At 42.5% G+C, this 27,500-nt stretch overlaps 1 protein-coding gene across 1 annotated transcript in view; it reads right to left on the bottom strand.

The window, feature by feature from the left end:
- The window catches only part of LOC141270502 (uncharacterized), a 37,241-nt gene extending 9,980 nt beyond the window's left edge, over positions 1 to 27,261 (bottom strand). The window contains exons 1-6 of the mRNA XM_073680509.1: positions 27,188 to 27,261; positions 2,021 to 2,170; positions 1,712 to 1,891; positions 1,506 to 1,629; positions 1,325 to 1,422; positions 1,036 to 1,126 (exon numbers count right to left, since the gene is read on the bottom strand). Coding sequence (XP_073536610.1) covers positions 1,036 to 1,126; positions 1,325 to 1,422; positions 1,506 to 1,629; positions 1,712 to 1,891; positions 2,021 to 2,098 — 571 coding nt within the window. The 5' untranslated portion in view covers positions 2,099 to 2,170; positions 27,188 to 27,261. The remainder of the gene's footprint in view (positions 1 to 1,035; positions 1,127 to 1,324; positions 1,423 to 1,505; positions 1,630 to 1,711; positions 1,892 to 2,020; positions 2,171 to 27,187) is intronic.
- Between the last annotated feature and the right edge of the window lie 239 nt (positions 27,262 to 27,500).

The raw sequence follows: 27,500 nt of genomic DNA, 5'->3' as shown, positions 1-27,500 counted from the left end.
GTGAAGAATTCCAGAGTTATCACCACATAAAGTGACACATGTCAGATTTGAAAAATGGAGCCTGATAGGAACATAAAACTGTCTGCGGGAAGTGGATACATCAGAGAATTTTGGGCACTAACTACTGTAGTCAAAAACTGTGACTATAAACAATAACATCTACTGAAATGACCAAACTCAACAGTCTTCATCAGTAATAAATGAGTAACTAGTGGTGAAACCTCTCTGGGGTAATTGGAGTATGGGGCTCGGTGGCTCTTGACAATCTAAACTGTTGTAAGGGCCAATAATTTCTGTCAGATGAGTTTCAAGAAGAAATTCAAAGAAATCTTTTTATAATAGTGCAGAGCTGAGGTGTCTCACATTTAGATCTTGGGCATTTGGAAGAGAAAATGGAGACCTTTTTTTTAAAGGCTACCAGGGAGTTAGACTCACATAAGTGAGGCAGGCCAATCCCACCACAATCAAACTATCATACAAAATGAAGCTGTAAAAAAAGAGATTTTTTTATTCTATGTTACATCCCTAACAACAACGTATGTAGGAGGGGAATGCTCCCCAGAATAAAAAAAAAAATACGCTACATCTCCAATAAGAACTTATGTATGAGGGGAGAGCCTCAACACTAAACGGGAGTTGCACTCATTTATGGTGGACCATTGAAGCTACTATGAGTCCTGACCAGAGTAGAGAAAGTATTAGTGCCCCCATTTCAGGAGAGATTATGCAGTAATCTGAATTCCTATGTACGCTGCCTTTTGGTTTTGTAGTTTACAGACATGGGCAGGTAAGGATTGGTATCTACTAACACTAGGGGTTAGGTGGATCCTCCAGGTTGTAAGTTCTATAGAAAATGACTTTCACAATTTCACAAAGTAATTTGGACATTTTTGGGTGGAGGATAATGTTATGCTCTAGCAGCAAAATGGTGATCACACATTTGTGATACGGCTGGACTACACGACCGATAAAGCAGCCACAGCTGCTGACTGAGAAGAATCTATGACTTCTCAGCATTTAGTGGTTACTACTGACCTGGGTAGTCATATGTAGGAATCTCCTCTTTACACCGCTCATCAGCCCTCACATATGTCTCCGTAGTATTAATATAGGTCAGATCTTCACCCTGAAACAAATATTGTAAAAGTCACAGATAGATGGAGAAGTCACATCTATGATCAGCTCTAATTCTGCCATCTCCACCGTTCTCACTACACAAGTATAAAACATATAATACTGGTGGTTAAAACAAGACTGAGCACAAGACCTTCACAGCAATCTACACATCATAGGGGAGATCTCATGCCACCTGCTCTCCATCTACCTGATGATCCTGAGGAACATTGGGATCTTCGTGTTTACAATCCTGTGGAAGAAGAGGACGGGGACATCTCTCTGATGTTGTCCTCTTACTGGATAGAACTGGAGGAAACACATACAGGGACTGAATTCATTCTTTAAATACAGATAATTATAGGTCGTGTGTATTTAGTCCTGTCTATTACCTGGTGATGTGAGGGGCTGGGGAACCTCAATCATGACGTCCTTGTACAGATCTTTGTGTCCTTCTAAATACTCCCACTCCTCCATGGAGAAATAGACAGCGACATCCTGACACCTTATAGGAACCTGACACATACAATGATACCGTCATCCCCCGATCCCTTCATAGCGTTACTGTATAATGTCCCAGAATTCCCAGCAGTGTCACCTCTCCAGTCAGCAGCTCAATCATCTTGTAGGCGATTTCTAGGATCTTCTGGTCATTAATGTCCTCATGTATCATGGGGTGTGGTGATAGCCCCGTGATTGGGCTCAGGAGTCTTCCCCATCCTTCAGACACAGGGTCCTGACAGTGCTCACTAGAGGTCTTCTTCACTACTGTATAAACCTGGTTATGGAGAGACACATTAATAAATCTCATTACAGACATTTCCAGAGTCCTCACCTCTCCAGTTCTGTCCATCTGTTATTCCCATAGATAAGAATGATGTAATGTGACGTCATCAGAATCTCTCACCTCTCCAGTAAGCCAGAAGAGGAACTCTAGGGTGAGGTGTAATATCCTCTCCGCCATCTTGTCTGTGTCCATATCCATCTTTGATGGATAAATCAGGAAAATTATCTTATATAGAAGATATTCACTGAGAGGAACCGATATTGTAGGGACCTGAATGAGCAGAAGATGAGAGTCGATGCAACATTATAAAAATCCTGTGTAATAATACAATTACTGGAGATAATAAAGGAGATTTATTATTTTACAGTATTTACCGTATTTTTTGGACTATAAGACGCACTTTTTTTTCTCCAAAATTTTGGAGGAGAGTGGGGGGTGCGTCTTATAGTCCGATATATATATATATATATACATACATACATACATATATATATGCTGTGGGTGGTGGGAGGTGTGGGGGAGCAGCAACGGTGAGGGAGCAGGGCACAGGAGGCAGTAGCCCGCTGCAAAAGAAAATGAATATTCACTGCTCCCCACACCCATGGTGTATGTATGGCCCCTCTCATCCCTCTTCCTGGTATGCTTGGTACCCCTCCATCCTGGTATGCTTGGCACCCCCTGATCCACAACATGCTGCACAAAAAAAACCAAAAAAACAATTATACTCACCTCCTCTCTGCACCACCGCTGCGTCCTACTCTGCTGCCGACAGGGCTCTCACTGTGTGAGCCGCACATGGAGTAACTTCCATGCGCCCTCACACTGAGATGATGTGCCGGAATAGTCACTGCTCCCCACGCCGGGACTGTGTGCGTAGGGAGAAGTGACCATTCACTCTCCTTAATAGCGCGCAGACTGTAGCCGCAGTGCTATATGTATGAAGGGTACCTACCATACCAGGAAGAGGGATGAGTTGGGCCATACATACCAGGATGAGGGATGAAAGGGGCCATACATACCAGGATGAAGGGTGTAATACATACGAGGAAGAGGGATGAGGGGGGCCATGCATACCAGGATGGGGATGAGGGGTGCCATGCAGATCAGGATGGGGATGAGGGCCACGTATAACAGGAAGGAGGGGGCCATATATATCAGGTAGTGTCAGCAGCAGACCTCCTCCCCCTTAACAGGGCATCATGACCACATTTTTTGCTTACATTCTTTTTTCTATTTTCTTCCTCTAAAACCTAGGTGCGTCTTATGGTCGATGCGTCTGAAAAATACGGTAGTCTTCTTATATACATCTACTAATAAAACCTTTATATTTTAGGCCACAGACAACAAGCAGTTTCTTCCTCTGAGTCTGCAGTTGACTACGTTTCTCATTGACTCATCGTCCATAACGCTAAGTCTCATCTCATTTACCGACACTGGAATCGGCATTAGCAATACTGCAGGAGATATTCATTGCACGTGACATGAGAAATAACTACTTCATGATGAGGATGACCTCTTAATTTTCTACTACAGGTCTAGAAACATATTTGGCCAGAGTCCGTCACTGACTACATCACCATCGGCCGTCTATATGTTTCCCGTCTTCCTTGGACTGTCACCGCTCTTACATAGTTACATAGTTTATAAGGCCGAAAAAAGACAAGCGTCCATCCAGTTCAGCCTATTTCTTGTGCACTGCAGCTATTCCGCTATTCCTATACCATGCGGTATAGGCCAATTTACATCATTGAGGAAAAATTCACTTCCCGACTCCAATCTGGCAGTCAGATTAAATCCCTGGATTAATTAACTAAGCATAAGATGTAATTTTATTGTTCTCAAGAAAGGTGTCCAGGCCTCTCTTGAACTCTTTAAGTGAGTTGGACATCACCACTTCCTCTCCCAGAGAGTTCCAGAGTCTCACGGCTCTGACCGTAAAGAATCCCCTTCTATGCTGGTGCAGGAACCTCCTTTCCTCCAGACGCATAGTGTGCCCCCTCGTCTTTGTCACCATCCTTCGTATAAACAGGTCATGGGAGAGATCTCTGTACTGCCCCCTGATGTATTTATACATGTTTATGAGGTCTCCCCTAAGCCTTCTCTTTTCCAATGTAAATAGGCCTAATTTTGACAACCTCTCTGGGTATTCTAGTCCCTCCATTCCCTTTATTACCTTAGTCGCCCTCCTTTGTACCCTCTCTAGCTCCAATATGTCTTTCCTGAGCACCGGAGCCCAGAACTGTGCACAATATTCTAAATGCGGCCTTACCAGCGCTTTATACAGAGGAAGAACAATGTTCTCATCATATGCCCCTATTCCTCTTCTGATGCCATCTTCACCTCAGAGTTGACGTGAAAAGTGATTGTATACCCCCTCTGTGTTACTTGAGAGAGAGAATATCATTGGTGGCCAGTGCGATCCTCCTGCGATCTGCGTCCTCCTGTGATCTGTGCCTGCTGCGATCTCCTGGTGTGTGTGCTGGCTGCTGTGTGACTGATCTGTGATCACGGCAGCAGTTCACTAATCCCTAGTTCCAGCCACTCCTCCCCCATTACCTCTTCCCCGTGCACCACTCCGAATTGAATTTTGGCACACTTTTTTTTGTGTGCGTGTTGTCATGCGGTGAGTATCTGCTCTTCCGGTGGCCGCAGCGCTCTGATCAGTATCGCTGCTGATCAGAGTCTTCCCAGAATTTTTTCTTTTTTTATCTAGTTAGAGTACCGGATGTCGCAGTGTTAGTAAAGTCTGATTTTCTTTTAGAAAAAAAAATAGTTAATCTAGAGTAGCTTTATAGGTAGGGAGATGGCGTCTTTCTTTTGCATAAAAAAAAAAAAATTGTTATCGCTGATTAAATTCTTAGCTAGTGCATTAGAGGAGCATACATCACATTGTTAGTGACGTCCATTTTTCTTTGGCAAAAAAAAAAGAATTGCTTGCGTTGAGTAAATTTTCAGCTAGTGCATTAGGGGTACGTACGTTGCAGTGTTAGTGATGTTCGTTCTTCTTTTGCAAATAAAAAGAATAGTTAGCGCCGGTTCAATTTATACAATTTATAGGTAGGGCATTAGTGTAGTGAACATCACTGTAATTTCTCTTTATACAAACTTTTTTTTTTACATCTGATTTTTCTTTTCATTTTTTCCTTCTAGAATTTTTCCTTTTTCTACTTTTATAATAAATAGTACCCTTTGCACAAGCCCCACACAATACATATGTAAAAGCACCACTTACACACACATCCCCAGTGTTTTGAAAAACAAAATAAAAATGGCCCATTTGTCAAGAAGACGCTATTTACCAGAGGAGGCTTACACTTTCCTTGCCTCCAACACGCACTCAGCCAGTGAGGAAGATCCCACATTCCTCTATTCCTCCTCATCTAGTGAGGAAGGACCCCTAGCAAGGCGCCTTAGGATTCAGGCAACCCCTACAGCAATCGATCCCATATGGACTGCATCCCCCGAAAATGATCAGCTTGTAATTCCGGATTTCATCGGCAGCTCAAGAATCCAATTTAATGGTACAGGCCTCACTGATATGTACTTTTTCAAATTCTTTTTCAGCGAGGAGATAATAAATGCTATGGTGGCTCAGACAAATTTGTATGCCCATCAATTTTTCTCCACAAATCCCACGTCATCAAACGCCAGATGAACCCCTGTAAATGCAGCAGAGATGATGAAATTTTGAGGCATTGTGCTGCTTATGGGCATAGTTAGAAAACCAGAGATTCAGCAATTCTGGAGTACTGATACAGTGGTGGCCAAAAGTATTGGCACCCCTGCAATTCTGTCAGATAATACTAAGCTTCTTCCTGAAAATGATTGCAATCACAAATTCTTTGGTATTATTATCTTCATTTAATTTGTCTTCAATGAAAAAACACAAAAAGAGTTGTCCTAAAGCCAAATTGGATATAATTCCACACCAAACCTAAAAAAGGGGGTGGACAAAAGTATTGGCACCCTTTGAAAAAATCATGTGATGCTTCTCTAATTCGTGTAATTAACAGCACCTGTAACTTGCCTGTGGCACCTAACAGGTGTTGGCAATAACGAAATCACACTTGCAGCCAGTTAACATGGATTAAAGTTGACTCAACCTCTGTCCTGTGTCCTTGTGTGTACCACATTGAGCATGGAGAAAAGAAAGAAGACCAAAGAACTGTCTGAGGACTTGAGAAACCAATTGTGAGGAAGCATGAGCAATCTCAAGGCTACAAGTCCATCTCCAAAGACCTGAATGTTCCTGTGTCTTCCGTGCGCAGTGTCATCAAGAAGTTTAAAGCCCATGGCACTGTGGCTAACCTCCCTAGATGTGGACGGAAAAGAAAAATTGACGAGAGATTTCAACGCAAGATTGTGCGGATGGTGGATAATGAACCTCGACTAACATCCAAACAAGTTCAAGCTGCCCTGCAGTCCGAGGGTACAACAGTGTCAACCCGTACTATCCGTCGGCGTCTGAATGAAAGGGGACTGTATGGTAGGATACCCAGGAAGACCCCACTTCTTACCCCGAGACATAAAAAAGCCAGGCTGGAGTTTGCCAAAACTTACCTGAGAAAGCTTAAAACTTTTTTGGAAGAATGTTCTCTGGTCAGATGAGACAAAAGTAGAGCTTTTTGGGAAAAAGCATCAACATAGAGTGTACAGGAAAAAAAAAGAGGCAATCAAAGAAAAGAACACGGTCCCTACAGTCAAACATGGCGGAGGTTCCCTGATGTTTTGGGGTTGCTTTGCTGCCTCTGGCACTGGACTGCTTGACCGTGTGCATGGCATTAAGAAGTCTGAAGACTACCAACAAATTTTGCAGCATAATGTAGGGCCCAGTGTGAGAAAGCTAGGTCTCCCTCAGAGGTCATGGGTCTTCCAGCAGGACAATGACCCAAAACACACTTCTAAAAGCACTATAAAATGGTTTGAGAGAAAGCACTGGAGACTTCTAAGGTGGCCAGCAATGAGTCCAGACCTGAATCCCATAAAACACCTGTGGAGAGATCTCAAAATGGCAGTTTGGAGAAGGCACCCTTCAAATATCAGGGACCTGGAGCAGTTTATCAAAGAAGAATGGTCTACAATTCCAGCAGAGCATTGTAAGAAACTCATTGATGGTTACCGGAAGCGGTTGTTCGCAGTTATTTTGGCTAAAGGTTGTGCAACCAAGTATTAGGCTGAGGGTGGCAATACTTTTGTCTGGCCCATTTTTGGAGTTTTGTGTGAAATGATCAATGATTTGATTTTTGCTTCATTCTCTTTTGTGTTTTTTTCTTGCAAGCAAATTAAATGAAGAGAATAATACCAAAGAGTTTGTGATTGCAATCATTTTCAGGAAGAAACTGAGTATTATCTGACAGGATTGCAGGGGTGCCAATACTTTTGTCCACCACTGTATACTCTACAGAACACTGGTATTCTGTTTGGCCACGACAAAAATTTTTGCATTACAGTGATAATGCACAGTGTCCTCCCTGAGACGATCCTAACTTTGATCGTCTATAGAAAATTCGGCCAGTAGTTGAACGCTTCAGCAGAAAATATGCAGAGGCGTACAACCCCCAAAGGGACATCGCTATAGATGAATCTCTGGTTAATTTCAAAGGGAGGTTAAAATTCCGGTAATACCTGCTCAGCAAGAGGGCAAGGTGCAGAATTAAACTGTACAAGCTGTGCGAGAGTACCTCAAGGAATACCCACAGATTTAGGATCTAAGAAGGGAAGGACACCCGGATTAACCCCCCTGAATGCCCCACTATTCTGGGGATGAGTAAGATAATTGTGTGAGAATCGCTAAACCCGCTGCTGGATAAGGGTTATCACCTATACAGTGATAACTTTTACACCAGCATCACACTCTTCAAGAGCCTCTCTGTCAGAGGTACAGTTGCATACGGCACCATGCGAAAAAATCAGAGCGGCCTCCCTAAGCTGCCAATTGGGCAACTGCTGACAAAGGACGAAAGCAAAGCCCAATGCAGCAACATCTAAGTATAAGCACTAGAGGGATGTCCTTATCTTGACCACCATACACCGACACAACAGCTCCAAAGTCACTGTCCTAGATACCACAACACAAGTCCCAAAGTCAGATTGTATCTTGGATAATAATAAGTACATGGGGGTGTAAAACTCTCAGATCATGTCCTCAAATCATACAGTGCCATGCAAAAAGCTAAAGTATGGTAGAAAAAATTGGCAGTGCACATTGTACAGATGGCAATGTACAATGCTTTTGTGGTGTTTTATCTGCACGCAAGATGGAGACCTTCCTTCAGTTTCAGGAGCTAGCCATCAGGGCCCTAATGTTTGGCCCTCAGGAAGGTGAGGGTCCCAATCCTTCTGAAACTGAGTGCCCGTATCGTCCCAGGTCAACATTTTCTAGGACAGGTTCCCCAAACAGCGAAGAAGGGAAGATCAAAAAAACTGTGCATAGTATTCTCCAAGAGGGAAATCAGAAAAGACACAATATACCATTGTGAAACCTGCCCTGAGAAACCTGGCTTTTGCATTAAGGAATGCTTCAAAGCATACCATACGTCTACAAATTAATAAAATTTGTTTTTACCAAGTTGACAACACACTTTTATAATCTGATGTACTCCGCACAACTTGCACATAACACCACATTATAAATTCATGCACCATTAAAACCAAAATCATTACTATAAAACTATACCTCTAGATAAATTCCTTGAGGGGTGCAGTTTCCAAAACAGGATTACTTGTTGGGCTTTCCACTTTTTAGGCACATCAGGGGCTCTGCAAATGCGACATTGCGCTTGTAGGCCATCCCTTAAAAGTCTACGCTCCAAACAGTCACTCCTTCCCGACCAACCAGCTTCACCAGCATTACTTCGCATTATTTTTGGCATATTTGTGCCTCTTTGTCTGCATCTCGTGTGGTATGATTGCTATCTTATATGATATATGCTACTTGTGCAATTACCTGAACTGTTTACTTCCGGGGTGTCGTCTGGAGCGCAAGACCTAACTTCCGGGGCATGCTGGCATACATGCGATGTCTTATTGTAAACCAAATATTTTGATTGGACCAACCTTCACTTCCGGCGGGCAGATTTGTAGGCACCGTTTAAATCTAACTAACCATATGTGTGGACAATCCCTCATTTCTGGGAGGTGTCTGCGTTCCACAGTGAAACGAGGTACATCACTTCCAGTGTGCGCATCTATGTCAGCTCCGTCTGTATCTGATTACCCACTCCCAACCAACCATATGGATGGATTATTTCTCATTTTTGGGCGGTGACTGCGTTCCACAGTGGAAAGCAGTAAATCATTTTCGGCGTGCGCCAGCCAGCATGTGTTTTGTGTAACTAAACCAAATCCAGAACCACTTGCCTCCCTGTGGCTGGATCTTAATTAGGTACATGATTAACTCTTCATTCATGGGTGTAATACAGTATATATATATATATATATATATATATATATATATATATATACTGTATGTTATTGGACCTCACATGGCTACAATCCTATCCCTGATGAAGCCACATTTTTGAGTGTCGATACGCGTGGGGTATCTTTCTCCATCACGGTCTGCCCTGTTTATTCTGACAGGTTGTATATATGAATTCTTCTTTGATAGGTTATATGTTGCAGTTTTAGCCTTGATAATCTATCTTGAGATATACAGCAATACTCAATTGTATCATTAGTGGTTATTCACCTTTGTGCCAGCAGTATAATCCCAATAGGTATACCACTCTTTATGTGCATATTCAATTAGATTCTAACACCTTTTGTAATTAATTTAAGATATCTAACACCGTCATTCTATATATATTTTAGTGCACAATAACACTTTATTTCCTGCTAATCTAAGAGAATTATAATCTTTATTAAACAATGTGTATATATAACACTAAGCTGTATTAGCAATAGGCTTTCTTATGCAATTCTCAGATGGATGGTTTAAGACTCCAGCATTATTGCACTGTTGTATGCTTTACTGTTATGGCCTTTGGGTCTTTTTAAGTGTTTTTAACTTGTCAGTGTTGGTCTGTTAACATTTAATACAATTATTTATTTTATATATCTGCGGTGATCCCTGTGGTATGCATACCTCTTTTCTTCTTTACTTTATTATTAATCTCTTTTGGTATGTGACAGGTTGATCCTGAATCTATATATCTATATAATTGTCTTATCCCGTCTGTCTGTCTGTCTTTCTGTCCTGGAAATCCCGGGTCGCTGATTGGTCTGGCTGCGGCCAATTAGCGACGCGGCATTTCAGAAAAACATGGCGGCCATTAGCGGCTCATGTGTGGCACGGAGGTCAGCGGCGATGCAGCCGGGAGATGCAGCCGGCAGCTCGCAGCATAAGTCCCCCGACCGCAGGCGCCGCTGACCTACATGCGGCTATCGTCGGAAGATCAGCGGCTACAGCCGCTTATCTCCCGAGGACAAGTGTGATGCCGAGCCCCTCCCCTCCTTTCCCCTCCTCTCCTCCCGTCCCTCCCCCCGCTCGATCCGGCGTCATACTTACCCCTCCCCTCCCCTCTCCTCTCCTTCCGTCCCTCACCCCCCCCTCGATCAGGACCCCGCACAGCGTGAAGATGCCGGCTACACTGGAGTCCAGAGCAGCAGCTGAGAAGGGAGGTGAGTATTGGATTTTTTTTTTTTGTATGGGGCCATAGGGGACCTGCATGGGGCACTATGGGGAGATGCGACATCCTGCATGGGGTATTATATAGATGGGATGTGACAGCCTGCATGGGGCATTATATGGGGGGAGAGGTGACATCCTACATGGGGCATTATATGGAGGAGAGGTGACATCCTGCATGGGCCATTATATGGGGGGAGAGGTGACATCCTACATGGGGCATTATATGGGGGAGAGGTGACATTCTCATGGGGTATTATATAGGGGGGATGTGGCATCCTGCATGGGGCACTATAGTGGGATGTGACTTCCTGCATGGGGCATTATATAGGGGGGATGTGACATCCTGCATGGGGTATTATATGCATGGGGTATTATATACGGGGGATGTGACTTCCTGCATGGGGCAATATAAAGGAGGGTCGGGAGACATATGCTAGAATACCCGATGCTTTAGAATCGGGCCACCATCTAGTACTTATATAATTGTGGATGGTGCCCTCTATCTTGTTAGTCCAAACTGTCACTCCGTCCCGTACGTGCTCTGCCATGTGCCCAAACAGTAGTTTTCCTCCACATATGGGGTATCAGCGTACCCAGGAGAAATTGCACATTGTGAAAATAAAAAAATTGGGGCTAAAAGATCATTTTATGGAAAAAAATTGATTTTTTTTATTTTCACAACTCAACGTTATAACTTTCTGTGAAGCACCTGGGGGTTCAAGGTGCTCATCATACATCTAGATAAATTTCTTGGGGGGTCTAGATTCCAATATGGGGTCACTTGTGGGGTTTCCACTGTTTGAGCACATACGGGGCTCTCCAAACGTGACATGATGCCCACAGACCATTCCGTCAAAGTCTGAATTCCAAATCGTCACTTCTTCCCTTCCGAGCCATGCCGTGAACCCAAACAGTAGTTTCCCTCCACATATGGGGTATCAGCATACTAAGAAGAAATGGCACAACAACTTTTGGGGTTCATTTTCTCCTGTTACCTTTGTGAAAATAAAAAAATTGGGGCTAAAAGATAATTTTTGCGGAAAAAAATGTGATTTTTTTTTTACTTTCACAACTCAATGTTATAATTTTCTGTCAAGCATGTGGGGGTTCAAGGTGCTCATCACACATATAAATTCCTTGTGGGGGGGGCTAATTTCCAAAATGGGGTCACTTGTCGGTGGTTTCCACTGTTCAGGAACATCAGGGGCTCTCCAAACGTGACATGCCGTCCACTCTCAATTCCATCCAATTTTGTGTTCAAAAGGTCAAACAGTGCTCTTTCGATTTCAAGCCCTGGCGTGAGCCCAAACAGTGGTTTTCCCCCACATATGGGGTATCAGCATACGCAGGAGAAATTGCAGAACAACTTTTGAGGTTTATTTTCTCCTGTTACTCTTGTAAAAAATAAAAAAATTGGGGCTAAAATAATTTTGTGAAAAAAAGTAAAATGTTCATTTTTTTCCTTCCATATTCCTTCAGTTCCTGTGAAGCACCTGAAGGGTTAATAAAGTTATTTAATGTGGTTTTGAGCACCTTGAGGGGTGCAGTTTTTAGGATGGTGTCACTTTTGGGTATTTTCTGGCATATAGAGCCCTCAAAGTGACTCCAAATGTGATGTGGTCTCTAAAAAAAATGTTTTGTAAATTTTGTTGCAACAATGAGAAATTGTTGGTCAATTTTTGACCTTTTTGACCTTTCTAACTTCCAAAGAAAATATGTTTCCAAAATTGTGCTGATATAAAGTAGACGTGTAGGAAGTTATTTATTAACTATTCTGTGTAACATAACTCTCTGATTTAAGGGCATAAAAGTTTAAAAAGTTTGAAAATTGCAAAATTTGCCAAATTTCCATTTTTCACAAATCATATAGAATACATTTTTCCACTAACATGAAGTACAATATCTCACGAGAAAACATTCTCAGAATCACTAGGATCTATTGAAGCGTTCCAGAGTTATTACCTCATAAAGTGACAACAGTCAGAATAACACCCCCATATACATTAGACTAAATTTGCATGAAAGCACTGATTTCGAGGGGCGGGGGGGGGGTTTGTCAACTATTTGGAGGCCTCCCAACAGACGATGTCAGGGCAGAGAAGAATCTGGCAATTTGAATTTTAGAGGCTAATCTGTTTGTTCTTCCTATGGACAATCCTCCGCTAGAGGAGTCAGGAGGTGACTCTCTCATACAGACCACAAGAAAGCTGGAATATTTGTGTGTATGAGGGAGTCGGGAGAGATAGCAGTCTGCCAAATGACCGTTCAACCAACACTTATCTCATGTGTATGCGGCCGTTAGGATTACCCTGACAGGCAGTGATAGTACATGGCACTACAGTAGTACAGTGCATCACCTGAACAATCAGAGGCTTGTATGTTGTATGATTGGACTAATGAGAGTTGGATAAAAAAAGTTTAAACTTTTTTAAACTTAAGTTCACGTCCACAACTTTATTATACTCTATTATCCTATACACATCCTAAACACAGAGGTGCCATACTTACCCCTCCCCGTGCCTGCGCAGCAGCTCCTGTGTCTTCCGCTGCTGCTGTGTGACGTGTCAGGTCAGAGAGCGCAGTGACGTCTTTACACCGCGCTCTCTCCTGACCAGTCACAGCGCACAGCGGGAACATGTGGGCTACGCTGGAGTCCAGAGGAGCAGCTGACAAGTGAGGTGAGTATTGGATTTTTTTTATTGTATGGTGCCATAGGGCATTAAATGGTGGGGTGGGGAAGTGTGACATCGTGGAGGGGCCATTATAAGGGAAGGGGGATGTGACATCCTGCATGGGGTATTATATAGGGGGATGTGACATCCTGCATGGGGCATTATAAGGGAGGGGGGATGTCACATCCTGCATGGGGCACTATGGGGGGGATGTGACATCCTGCATGGGGTATTATAAGGGAGGGGGGGGGATGTGACATCCTGCATGGGGCATTATAAGGGAGGGGGGATGTCACATCCTGCATAGGGCACTATGGGGGGGATGTGACATCCTGCATGGGGTATTATAAGGGAGGGGGGGGATGTCACATCCAGCATGTGGCATTATAACGGACGGGGGATGTGACATCCTGCATGGCGCATTATATGGGGGGGGGGGGGGGGGGAGTCACATCCTGCATGGGGCTTATTCTAGAATACTCGATGCGTTAGAATCGGGCAACCATCTAGTATATATATATATATATATATATATATATATATATATATACACATACACTGTACAGACCAAAAGTTTGGACACGCCTCATTTAAAGATTTTTCTGTATTTTCATGACTATGAAAATTGTACATTCACACTGAAGGCATCAAAACTATGAATTAACACGTGTGGAATTATATACTTAACAAACAAGTGTGAAACAACTGAAAATATGTCTTATGTTCTAGGTTCTTCAAAGTAGCCACCTTTTGCTTTGATGACTGCTTTGCACATTCTTGGCATTCTCTTGATGAGCTTCAAGAGGTAGTCACCGGAAATGGTCTTCCAACAATCTTGAAGGAGTTCCCAGAGATGCTTAGCACTTGTTGGCCCTTTTGCCTTCACTCTGCGGTCCAGCTCACCCCAAACCATCTTGATTGGGTTCAGGCCTGGTGCTTGTGGAGGCCAGGTCATTTGGCGTAGCACCCCATCACTCTCCTTCCTGGTCAAATAGCCCTTACACAGCCTGGAGGTGTGTTTGGAGTCATTGTCCTGTTGAAAAATAAATGATGGTCCAACTAAACGCAAACCGAATGGAATAGCATGCCGCTGCAAGATACTGTGGTAGCCATGCTGGTTCAGTATGCCTTCAATTTTGAATAAATCCCCAACAGTGTCACCAGCAAAGCAGCCCCACACCATCACACCTCCTCCTCCATGCTTCACGGTGGGAACCAGGCATGTAGAGTCCATCCGTTCACCATTTCTGCGTCGCACAAAGACATGGTGGTTGGAACCAAAGATCTCAAATTTGGACTCAATAGACCAAAGCACAGATTTCCACTGGTCTAATGTCCATTCCTTGTGTTCTTTAGCCCAAACAAGTCTCTTCTGCTTGTTGCCTGTCCTTAGTAGTGGTTTCCTAGCAGCTATTTTACCATGAAGGCCTGCTGCACAAAGTCTCCTCTTAACAGTTGTTGAAGAGATGTGTCTGCTGCTAGAACTCTGTGTGGCATTGACCTGGTCTCCAATCTGAGCTGCTGTTAACCTGCAATTTCTGAGGCTGGTGACTCGGATAAACTTATTCTCAGAAGCAGAGGTGACTCTTGGTCTTCCTTTCCTGGGGCGGTCCTCATGTGAGCCAGTTTCTTTGTAGCGCTTGATGGTTTTTGCAACTGCACTTGGGGACACTTTCAAAGTTTTCCCAATTTTTCGGACTGACTGACCTTCATTTCTTAAAGTAATGATGGCCACTCATTTTTCTTTACTTAGCTGCTTTTTTCTTGCCATAATACAAATTCTAACAGTCTATTCAGTAGGACTATCAGCTGTGTATCCACCAGACTTCTGCACAACACAACTGATGGTCCCAACCCCATTTATAAGGCAAGAAATCCCACTTATTAAACCTGACAGGGCACACCTGTGAAGTGAAAACCATTTCCGGTGACTAGATGGTTTGGGGTGAGCTGGACCGCAGAGTGAAGGCAAAAGGGCCAACAAGTGCTAAGCATCGCTGGGAACTCCTTTCAGATTGTTGGAAGACCATTTCCTGTGACTACCTCTTGAAGCTCATCAAGAGAATGCCAAGAGTGTGCAAAGCAGTCATCAAAGCAAAAGGTGGCTACTTTGAAGAACCTAGAATACAAGACATATTTTCAGTTGTTTCACACTTTTTTGTTAAGTATATAATTCCACATGTGTTAATTCATAGTTTTGATGCCTTCAGTGTGAATGTACAATTTTCATAGTCATGAAAAATCTTTAAATGAGAAGGTGTGTCCAAACTTTTGGTCTGTACTGTATATAGTGACGGAAATAAGAATTTGATCCCTTGCTGTTTTTGTAAGTTTGCCCACTGACAAAGACATGAACAGTCTATAATTTTAAGGGTAGGTTAATTTTAACATTGAGAGAAAGAATATTCAAAAAACAATCAAAAAACACATTGTATAAATTAGATACATTTTTTTGCATTTTGCAGTGAGAAATAAGTATTTGATCCCCTACAAACCATTATGAGTTCTGGTTCCTACAGACCAGGTAGATGCTCCTAATCAACTCGTTACCTGCATTAAAGACAGCTGTCTTACATAGTCACCTGTATAAAGGACTCCTGTCCACAGACTCAATTAATCAGTTAGACTCTAACCTCTACAACATAGGCAAGACCAAAGAGCTTTCTAAGGATGTCAGGGACAAGATCATAGACATGCACAACGCTGGAATGGGCTACAAAACCATAAGTAAGACGCTGGGTGAGAAGGAGACAGCTGTTGGTGCAATAGTAAGAAAATGGAAGAAATACAAAATGATTGTCAGTCGACATCGATCTGGGGCACCATGCAAAATCTCACCTCGTGGGGTAGGGTGAGAGATCAGCCTAAAACTACACGGGGGGAACTTGTTAATGATCTCAAGACAGCTGGGACCACAGTCACCAAGAAAACCATTGGTAACACATTACGCCTTAAAAGCTTAACCCTCCGTCACATACAATAGGCCTGACAGGCACATCTCTTTTACTTTCATTTCTCCTTCCTCACCAGATTGTGAGGAAGTCCCCTCCCTCCAGGTAGTCTCCTGTCTCTAGCAGCTCTGTGAAACCTCATACCACAGTTGGATTGCAGAGCTTCAGGAGGACAGATATAACTGCGCTAATCTCTCAGGCTCATTGTATGTGAACACGTCACACTCAATAAGGTTGGTATTTTATGTTTTTATTCATCACAATTGTTTATTTAGCTTGTTTTATGAATGTATAGCACAAAGTGTGAGGATATTTCATAGAAATAAGGCAGATTAAAAAAGAAAGTGTGCTGCTCAGGCATATACAGTAGTTCCCTAACACATATTCCTTCTCTTGCTTCAGATTATCTGCTGAAATGGAGAGGAAAATGTACAATTTATCAAAAAACCTTGATGTTGAGGAAGTAACAAACATGCTGTTAGATGATGCAGACCCCACACTGAATGAGGATTTAGGAGAGGTAAGTGAGATTGATTCTCATGATGAGGTGGAAGTATGTGAAGTGGATTCTGAAACAGAGCAAGATGGTGACAGTGATGAGGATGAAGATGTAGAATCTTATTATATGGGAAAAGATAAAAAAAAAAAATGGAACAAGAAGCCACTCCAGAAAAAATGTAGGGAACCTCAAAACATTATTACTCACCTTCCTGCAGTTAGAGGAACTGCAAGTAATGCAAAAACTGCAGTTGAATGCTGGAATAGTTTATTCACAGATGACATTCTGGACTCTATTGTCACATATACCAACAAATATATAGACATTGTAAAGGACAAGGTCATCTGCAACAGAACCATCAAGGCCACAGATGAAATAGAACTGCGTGCTTTTTTTTGGATTATTATACCTTGCAGGAGCTTATAGGGCAAATAGACAAAGTTTGGAGGAACTTTGGAGTAAAGACGGGGATGGAGTTGAAAAATTTGGCCTTATTATGTCCATAAACAGATTCAAGCTTCTAATTCGTTGCCTTCGGTTTGACGATAGAACTACCCGAACCGAACGTAAAACACATGACCGACTTGCTCCAATTCGTGATATATTCCAAAAATTTGTTGAAAACTGTAAAAAAAGCTATTGCCCTAGGGAGAATCTCACTATTGACGAAATGCTCCCTGGTTTTCGTGGTAGATGTGCCTTTCATCAATATATTTCATCAAAGCCTAACAAATATGGAATAAAAATGTATGCCCTTGTTGATGCCAGTAAGACCTACACTTACAACCTGGAAGTTTATGCAGGAAAACAACCAGAAGGTCCTTACTGTGTCAGCAACAAACCCAGTGATGTTGTAAAAAGACTGGCTGAGCCCTTATTTGGATTGGGTCGCAATATAACAGCTGACAATTGGTTTTCAAATTGTGATCTGATTGATTATCTGAAAATGCAGAAGCTTTCATATGTCGGAACTGTAAGAAAAAATAAAAAAAAATTGCCTACACAGTTTGTAAGTGTGAAAGGGAGACAACAGTACAGCAGTATGTTTGCATTCCATAATGGAAAGGTTTTGGTTTCCTATGTGCCACAAGCAAAAAAATTGTACTTCTTCTATCAACACTTCATGATGATGATGCCATCGATCCTGGGACTGAGGCACATTTTATAATGCAACCAAAGGGGGTGTTGATACAGCTGATCAGATGTGCTCAACTTTCAACGTCAGCAGAAACACCAAACGCTGGCCAATGGTCATATTTTTTGCTATGTTGAATTTGGGTGGTATAAATTCACAAGTCATTTACTTTGAAAACAAGCTTGAACCACTCCGTAGATGATTCTATCTGAAAAAAATTGGCCCATGAACTAGTGCTTGGAGAGCTACGCAGGAGAAGTATGAAAACAATCGGTATCCCCACTCGCCTTCAAGTTCAGCTCAAAAGATTCCGCCCAGAAGATGATAGTGAAAATTCACCACCTGCACCACCTCCCAAAAGAAGGAGATGCACCACCTGCACCACGGAAAGCGGAATCAGAAGGCTTTCTAATTATGAATGTCACAAATGTCATAATGCAATCTGCCTGACACATGCAAAAATGATGTGTAATTCTTGCTCTCTGCTCTGCAAGTGTAATTTTTCTGGGGAAACTTCAGGATCTAATTCTGATTGAATATGTGTTTAATAGTACTTAAGGTACCTTAAAATTAAGTTTGTTTCCATAAATTTTCTTTGTAGAGTTTTTGGACAGAGTCGAACTGGGGACTATTTGGCGGGAGTTTTGAAATGTTTGTATTTCAGAGTTATTAGTTTTATGTTAAGTATGTGTAGTCTCTTTTATTACATGTGTAGTCTCTTTTATTACATCCCTATGAAGGTCACTGATCACTTTTAGAGCACTGAAACTGCAAACATTAGATATTATAGGTATTTTTCTAGCCTGCGCCTGACAGTCACATTGTATGTGAACTCGTTAGAACCGATATTGTATGTGACGGAGGGTTAAAATCCTGCAGTGCCCGCAAGGTCCCCCTGCTCAAGAAGGCACATGTGCAGGCCCGTCTGAAGTTTGTCAATGAACACCTGGATGATTCTGTGAGTTATTGGGAGAAGGTGCTGTGGTCAGATGAGACAAAAATTGAGCTCTTTGCCATTAACTGAACTCGCCGTGTTTGGAGGAAGAAGAAGGATGAGTACAACCAGGGCTGTGGAGTCGGAGCTCATTTTGGTGGAGTCGGTATAAAATGGACCGACTCCGACTCCTAAAATATATAATAAATTGGGTACAGTAGTTCAATGCAGAATGTGCTGAATATTTTTTCATAGGAATTTGGGAAAGTTATGAAATGTCCTATAAATGGCTGTTCTATTCCTGATCTAAGGCTACATTCACACACAGCGTTTTTGCTGCGTTTTTTGAGGATACGTTTTTCAGCTGCAAAAGCCGATCAGCTTTTTAAAAAACCGCATCACCTGAAAGGTTTTTGAGCTCATAGATAATGTTTTCAATAGCAAAAGCAGATTCGAAAAACGCCGAACAAACTGACATGCTCATTCTTTGTGAGGATCCTCACAAAACGATGTGTCTGAATGTCATATCTTGAAACCCATTGACTTTGCTGGGTGGGATGCCCAGTCACTGCATTTTACTGCAAAAAACGTATTTGCAAAAACGCTGTGTGTGAATAATGGCCGTAGCCAGTGAGGGGCAGGGGGGCAGCTGTCCCCCCCACACCCCTAGAAGCAGGGGCACGCACCTATCAAAACTCACTTGTATGCTGCAGTGCTCCCATCCTGCACCGGCTCCAGACTGCAGGGGGCAATCTCCCCTCCTCTGTCCTGCCTTCTGCCGTCTTCACCAGAGAGAGGAGGGGGAGGGGTGCCTGCCCTGCACAGGATCCGATTCCTGGGCCCCGAGCTGGAGAAAGTGAGAAAGTGAAAGTACTACTGCTCATCTCTGTCACAGGAAGGTAACTAATGCTAATATTATAGATGATTATTATGTGCTCTCTGTACAATGTGTGAACTATATGTGCGATATGTGCAATGTACTATTTGCTGTCTGTAGCTGTCATCTGCCTATCACACTCTATCCCTCCAAGTATTCATCTATCTATCCATCCCTCTATCCATCTATCTATCCCTCCATCTATCCGTTCATCTATCCTTTCATTTATCCTTTCATTTATCCCTCTATCTATCTATCCATCCATCCTTTCATCTATCCATCCATATGGCTATCTATCATCTATCTATCCATATATTTATCCGTCCATCCATCCCTGTATCTATCTATCTCTCATCTATCCATCCCTCTATTTATCTATCCATCCCTCTATTAATCTATCTATTCCTCCATCTATCCCACTATCTATCTATCCATCCCTCCATCTATCTATGACTTTATCTATCTTATCTTATCTATCTATCCATCCATCTATCGCTTCATCTATCCCTTCATTTATCCATCCATATTGCTATCTATCATCTATCTATCCATATATTTATCCATCCATCCATCCCTGTATCTATCTATCTCTCCATCTATCCATCCCTCTATTTACCTATCCATCCCTCTATTAATCTATCTATTCCTCCATCTTTCCCACTATCTATCCATCTCTCTATCCCTCTATGACTTCATCTATCTATCTATACATATCTGTCTATCCATATCTTATCTGTATCAAAAAGAATGAAAGTAGGGTAGCACACAGACTAACACTCCTTTTTTTTTAGCACCAGTCAGGTACACCTCATAGCTGCCCAAAAGGACGCCCAGGACAGACATTGCTCGTCTTCAGTAACACATCAACATCAATTGATAGTTGAAATAAATAGACTGCATTCACCACATCTTCTTAAAGTGCAGCCTTTATTTTCAAGTGTAGGGGTGTGCAGTATGAGGTTCTGCAGCAGCTGACGTGTGCAGTATGAGGTTCTGCGGAACAGTATGAGGTTCTGCGCCCCCCCCAGTTTTGATCCTGGCTACGCCCATGGTGTGAATGTAGCCTGAGGATCTAGGCTTTGTCTTAGCTAAGATAAGTCAGTGCTGCACTCCAGCACCAGTGAAGCTCCTCCTCTACAGACAAGGGTAAAAAGTAAACACACTCAGAAAGAAGGAAGGTCTGCACTCATCTCAGAAGAATTGCTAGAGTGAACAGGATAACAAGATTAAGGTAATTACTTCTTAAAGCATATTTAAATTTTCAATAAACTGTGCATAAATCAATAGTCCAGTATACTGTATGTTCTCTCTGTATGCTTGATGCTTGTTTGTTTTTTCTTTGAGCTCACATACTTTTGGGAAGCTAGGCTACTATACAATATACATACAATATACAGGGAAAATACAGCAACAGGATTGATGAGGACTTAAATGAGGACTTGTATAGGTATAGAAGCCAAAACATGAAGTTATTAGCTCTGTTATCAGTTTCTTTGTTCCTGGAGTATGATACACAACAAACTTGCTCCCTCCCTCCTGCCCTCTTTATAGACTGTGAAGCATTTAGTGAGCTGTACCCTAAGAAAAGCCTGAGATTGGAAATTCAAAGTATAGCTATCTAATAACATGTTTTACAAACTTTATATTTGTCATCTGTACTATTGATTTATGCAAAGTTTGTTTTATTTCTATCTAAAATTATACAGTGGGGAAAGTATGTATTTGATACACTGTCGATTCCCACCTACAAAGAATGGAGAGGTCTGAAATTTTTAATCATAGGTACACTTCACCTGTGAGAAACAGAATCTACAGCAAACGTCTGACCTCTGTAACTGCAAACAAAGGTTTCTGTGCCAAATATTAAGTTCTGTTTTTCTACTGTATCAAATACGTATTTCATGCAATAAAATGCATATTATTTAAATCATACAATGTGATTTTCTGGATTATTTTTAGTCTGTCTCTCACAAGTGAAGTGTACAATTGCAGATCTCTCCATTCATTGTAGGTGGGAAAACTTGCAAAATTGTCAGTGTATCAAATTCTTATTTTCCCCACTGTACATGGTTCCCTGTTCTTGCTGGAATTATAATATACATTATTTTATTTTATAGGACAAAATTATTTTGAGAGTGAATTTATATGATTACAAAATGTCTAAGAAGCTCCCCATGAAGTCAGCTGTATTTGAGCATTTCACAGTGACTCAAGATGAAAAATATTTTGTGTGTCAATGTATGACAAGTGACCCAGAGGAAAACAAATGCTGGGATGGCAAAATCAGTGCATACTCAGGCAGTGATAAAAATGCTCCTACAAGAGCTTCCAATCTAAAAAGACATTTATAACGCTTCCACCCAGAAGTTTTCAAAGCTGTGACTGAGAAAGATAACAGCAGCACCAAGAAACCTGCGCCCAGCACCAAGAAACCCGCGCCCAACACCAAGAAACTCACGTCCAGCACCAGGAAACCCACGCCCAGCACTTCCTGCCAGGCAAAGGAGGAGGAGGAAAGAGTATCTCAAACATCATTAACAAGATATTTTGTAAGTGACAAAGGTACTGTAACAATGACAGCAGATATGTTTAAAAGACAGCTCATACAGCTTGTTGTGAAGGACGGTGTACCACTATCATTATTTGCACGACCAGCTTTCATAGCTCTTAATGGAGAAATGGCCCGCAAACTTGGTGTTTCTCTGGAAAGAGAAAGTATTAGAAAATTAGTGATTGAAGAAGCCCTTAAACAAAAGGAAGATCTTAAAAAGACTCTCAAAAGACGCTTCATGTTTCTTAAAATGGATGCCTGCACACGTCACAGAGTGAACTATTTTGCCATCAATGTTCGATATGTTTGTGACAACAAAGAAATTGTTACCAAGACACTGGCAGTAAAAGATACTAAAGCTCATCACACCAGACAGCTTCTCCAGGCCTTAGTGGAAAAAGTTCTGCAAGATTACGAACTCAAAAAAGAACAGGTTCTTCCTATTGTAACGGACAATGCTTCAAACAAAAGTACAATTAAACTGATGAATGAGAGTAATGAACAACAGCTAGAAGAAAATTTAGGATTCAGTATGTTTGAGATGGAAGGTCACATTGCTGTTCATGTAACTGAGGAACAAACAGATATTACAACAGAAGAACAGCAAAATTATACTTTAGAAATAGATGATCTTGTTGAAGCTGCTTCAAAACACTTTCCTATTCCTCACATGCGCTGTGTTGTGCACACGCTGCAGCTGGCAATAAGTGATAGTCTGCAAGAAGGACATGCTGGAAATCTGATTGGAAAAGTGAGGAAATTGGTTATTGCCGCCAGAACCCCTAAAATTGATTCCATCTTGAAGAGACGTGCTGGGAAAGGGGCAATTGTCGATCAAGCCACTCGGTGGGGCAGCACTTATTTAATGATTGAGCGATTGCTTGAACTAAAACCGTTTCTTATAGATATGGTGAACCCTCAGGTAACCCTAAATGAAGGTCAATGGACAAGGTGGCTGAATTGAAGGAATTGCTTAAATCACCCATTTACTGTGACTAAAAAATTACAAGCTGAGGATTTAACTCCTGGCATTTTCATAAGGGAGTGGAAGAACTTGCTATTTTGCCTGTCCCAAAGGGGAGGTTTAATCGCAGATGGCATTTCTGCTTCAATGAAACGGAGAGAGACACAGCTATTGGAAAATAAAAATTTTCTGGCAGCTGTTTATGTGGACCCAAGTCATCGTATACTGCTTGATGATCAACAGCTTACTAAAGGAAAAGAAGCTCTGACTGAGGTAGCAGTTAGGATGAGTGGCCTACAGGAGGACTGCCAGGCGCAAGAGGACTTGGGTCCTGACAGTGCTACTGCTGCCATATCTTCATCCTCATCACATGAGCAGTTTGACTTTGACAAGTATTTGGATGACATGGAGCAGGCAAAGCATTGCCGCAAGGAAAAAGATTTCACTCCGTCTCCTATAGCAAGCAGATTGACCATATTTCAGCAAAATGTTTCACTTGCTCTTAAAGAAATGGAAAAATTCAACCGTTCATCAAAACTGACTGTGCATGAGGCAATTCCTTTATACCCGGAAATTGTTAGAGATGTTGCCCATGTGGTTACGGCTTTGCCTCCAACCCAAGTTAGTGTAGAGAGGTTGTTCTCTAGCGTTAAAATTATTAGGTCCCATCGTCCCAACCATGAAGCATGGTGGGGGAAAAATTATACTTTGGGGGTGCTTTTCTGCAAAGGGGACATGACGACTGCACCGTACTGAAGAGAAGATGGATGGGGTCATGTATCGCGTGGCCAACAACCTCCTTCCCTCAGTAAAAGCAGTGAAGATGGGTCGTGGCTGGGTCTTCCAGCAAGACAATGACCCAAAACATACAGCAAAGGCAACAAAGAAGTGGCTCAAAAAGAAGCATAGTAAGGTCATGGAGTGGCCTAGCCAGTCTCCAGACCTTAATCCCATAGAAAACTTATGGAGGGAGTTGAAGCTCCGAGTTGCCAAGCGACAGCCTCAAAATCTTAATGATTTAGAGAAGATCTGCAAAGAGGAGTGGACCAAAATTCCTCCTGACATGTGCGCAAACCTCATCATCAACTACAAAAAAAGTCTGACTGCCAACAAGGGTTTTGCCACCAAGTATTAAGTGTTGTTTGCCAGAGGGATCAAATACTTATTTCTCACTGCAAAATGCAAAAAAATGTATCTAATTTATACAATGTGATTTTCTTGATTTTTTTGGGGGATATTCTATCTCTCAATGATAAAATTAACCTACCCTTAAAATTATAGATTGTTCATGTCTTTGTCAGTGGGCAATCTTACAAAAACAGCAAGAGATCAAAAACTTATTTCCCCCGCTGTGTATATATATGCATATATACACATACATTAAATAGGACCAGGTATGTCTCAATCTATAAAGGAAAGGGTCTGGTACTCATCAGAGAATGTTTCAATAATCCACCTCAACGCGTTTCCCCAACAGGTTCATCAGGAGGCTTGATACAGGGATGATAATTCATGAAGTTCAGCATAGTGTGCCTAATAGCCAGGTATCCATGTTTAAATATCCCACTTCATCAAAAAACCCTCCCCAGACTAGGAGACCCATTCCCATTCCTAGAGCTGAATTGTTCTAGGACATATAGAATGGAGTCTTTGTATAATAATGCAGTGCACTATTTCTCATGAGCTAGAGGTCCGATAATGTCCATCCCCTAGTGTGCATGTCTGGAAGTGACGTGATTTACAATGAAACGCCAGATAAACTGATTGCCGCCGCGACACTAGTATCCGTGACTGCGCATGTCAGTAGTTATGCATTCCACGCAGGAGTGCATCAAGGATAATTTCCGTGATTGCGCAAGCCCGGATGTGTGCGTTCACAGGGAACTGAGTAGCAATGAATAGAGTATAAAATCCAAAAATGTAATCCAGAATGGGGCTGTAGTCACTCACTTTCCTTTTTGAGGATACATCTATTGTGATCACCTCCTCTCACATTGGGTTTAACCACCTCAATGACACAAAAGGAGATGTCTCCGGTTTCACCTCGATGTACACTGTTACTGTTCATGAGTTTCGCTAAAGGGGTGTCTCGACCATGGTCTATATTGCCCAAATGCTCTCCCACCCTCCTCCTAGACTCCCTCTTGGTCTTGCCTACATAATCTAAGGGGCAGGTGCATGTGGCCATATATACAAGTCCTGAGGTTTTACAGTTACAGTTGGGATAATCCTTCTGGAAAATATTTTACCAGAGGAATAACTCGAGAAAGATTCTTCTATCTAGCCAAGTCCCCTTCGGTGCATGTTTTTTATAGAAACTGTGCATTAAATGGTGCCTAATTGATCGACTCTTTCTGAAAGTTATTGTGGGAGTAGATCCCATAGCCACCTCTGGTCGGGGTCGGCCACAAGTATATCCAGGTGCTATTTGAGGATATTAAAGATACAATCACTCTGATTGCGTTAAGTTCCTATTACTTGTTTTATCCCATCTTTTCTTGGTCTCTCGGTTAGGTATGGAGGAGTGTCTGTCTCTCCTGTTTTTCTGCAAATGATCGTGCGGAATCTAAAATGCACTGTGGGTACCCTTCTTCCCTGAATCTGATGTTCATGTCTATTGCTGGTATGTTAAAATCTATGACATTAGAAAAGTTCCTTCTCAATCGTAAAAATTGGTCCTTGGGTATTCCTTTTTTAAGAGGGATGGGGTGGTGGCTATCCCATTTCAATAGTTTATTAGTGCTTGCAGGTTTATAGTAGATGAGTGTCCCTAGGGTCCCAATCTGTTCTTTCTTGATTAGTACATCCAGCAAAGGCAACTGGTAATAATTAAACTCTGATGTAAATCTAAGGCCCACTCTATTGATGTTGAGTTCCCTGACCAATTCAAGAAATTGTTCACTCATCTCTGACCAGATGATAACAATGTCGTCAATATAGCTATACCATACCCCAATATATGGCTGCCACCACTTATGATCATCCCTGAATATTGTGTTTTCCTCCCACCTGCCCAACAATAGGTTAGCATAAGAGGGAGAACAGGGGCTCCCCATCGCAGTACCCCTGAGCTGGTGGAAGTACTTCCTGTCAAAAAGAAAGAAGTTATGAGTAAGAGTGAATTTTAGAAGATTCTCCATGAAGTCATTATGTCTGCTACACTCTATTGATCTTTATTTCAAGAAATGTCTTACTCCTCTGATACCATCCTCATGCGGTATATTACTGTACAAAGCCTTGATGTCTAGTAAGGCCTGCTCCCCTACATGAGTGTATACATTATCGAGGGTCTACATGTAGGGGAGCAGGCAGAGGGAAAACCAATTTCCAGAGGGATTATTCCAACTGCAGGACCTCAGGCGGTACTGGGGGAACATTATACAGTGAGTGGGGTGATGGAGGTACTGTGCAAACATTACACTGTGTGCATAAGGGGCATAATGGGGGCATTACACTGTATTGGGGCAACATACATACTACATAAGGGGCATAATGGGGGCATTACACTGTGTGGGGCATCATACATCCAGCATTAGGGGCATAATGGGGCATTACACTGTGTGGGGGCATCATACATCCTGCATAAGGGGCATAATGGGGGCATTACACTGTGTGGGGGCATCATACATCCTGCATAAGGGGCATAATGGGGGCATTACACTGTGTGGGGGCATCATACATCATGCATAAGGGGCATAATGGGGGCATTACACTGTGTGGGGGGGCATCATACATCCTGCATAAGGGGCATAATGGGGGCATTACACTGTGTGGGGGGCATCATACATCCTGCATAAGGGGCATAATGGGGGCATTACACTGTGTGGGGGCATCATACATATTACATAAGGGGCATAATGGGGGCATTACACTGTGGGGCCAGTAAAGGGGCCCTGTACTATGAGAACAATACGTTTCCTCCCCTCCTGTCTCCATAGTTGGGTCGTATGTATCACAGGAAACAGAACAAAAACCTTATGATTCTTATAAAGGGGCAACACAAGACCCCAAAAGAGTCTCGGTGCTGAAGGGGTTAATGCCCCCTGCGCCCAGTAATGGGGTCTCCACATACCTCCACCTGCAGAGCCGCCACCACATATATGGCTGTTCTGTGCACAGGAGCTGTGATGAGGTCACAGGAGGGGAGGAGTCAGGGGTCACATGATCAGGGGCCTCAGTGGATGCAGGACTCTGCTGTGCTGGTTGTCATGGTGCTGGATGAGCTGAAGTTTATGTGTGGGGTCAGGAGGGGTTTACAGTGTGGATGTAGCAGAGCCACGTGTGTACGATGTGTACGGAGCAGAGCCGCGTGTGTACGAGGTGTACGGAGCAGAGCCGCGTGTGTACGAGGCGTACGGAGCAGAGCCGCGTGTGTACGAGGCGTA

The sequence above is a fragment of the Phyllobates terribilis genome, unplaced genomic scaffold (assembly GCF_046119375.1).
Source record: "Phyllobates terribilis strain yellow unplaced genomic scaffold, ASM4611937v1 Scaffold_5__5_contigs__length_657084704, whole genome shotgun sequence".
In the NCBI taxonomy this organism is placed as follows: domain Eukaryota; kingdom Metazoa; phylum Chordata; class Amphibia; order Anura; family Dendrobatidae; genus Phyllobates; species Phyllobates terribilis.
This window is presented reverse-complemented; position numbering and strand designations above follow the sequence as displayed.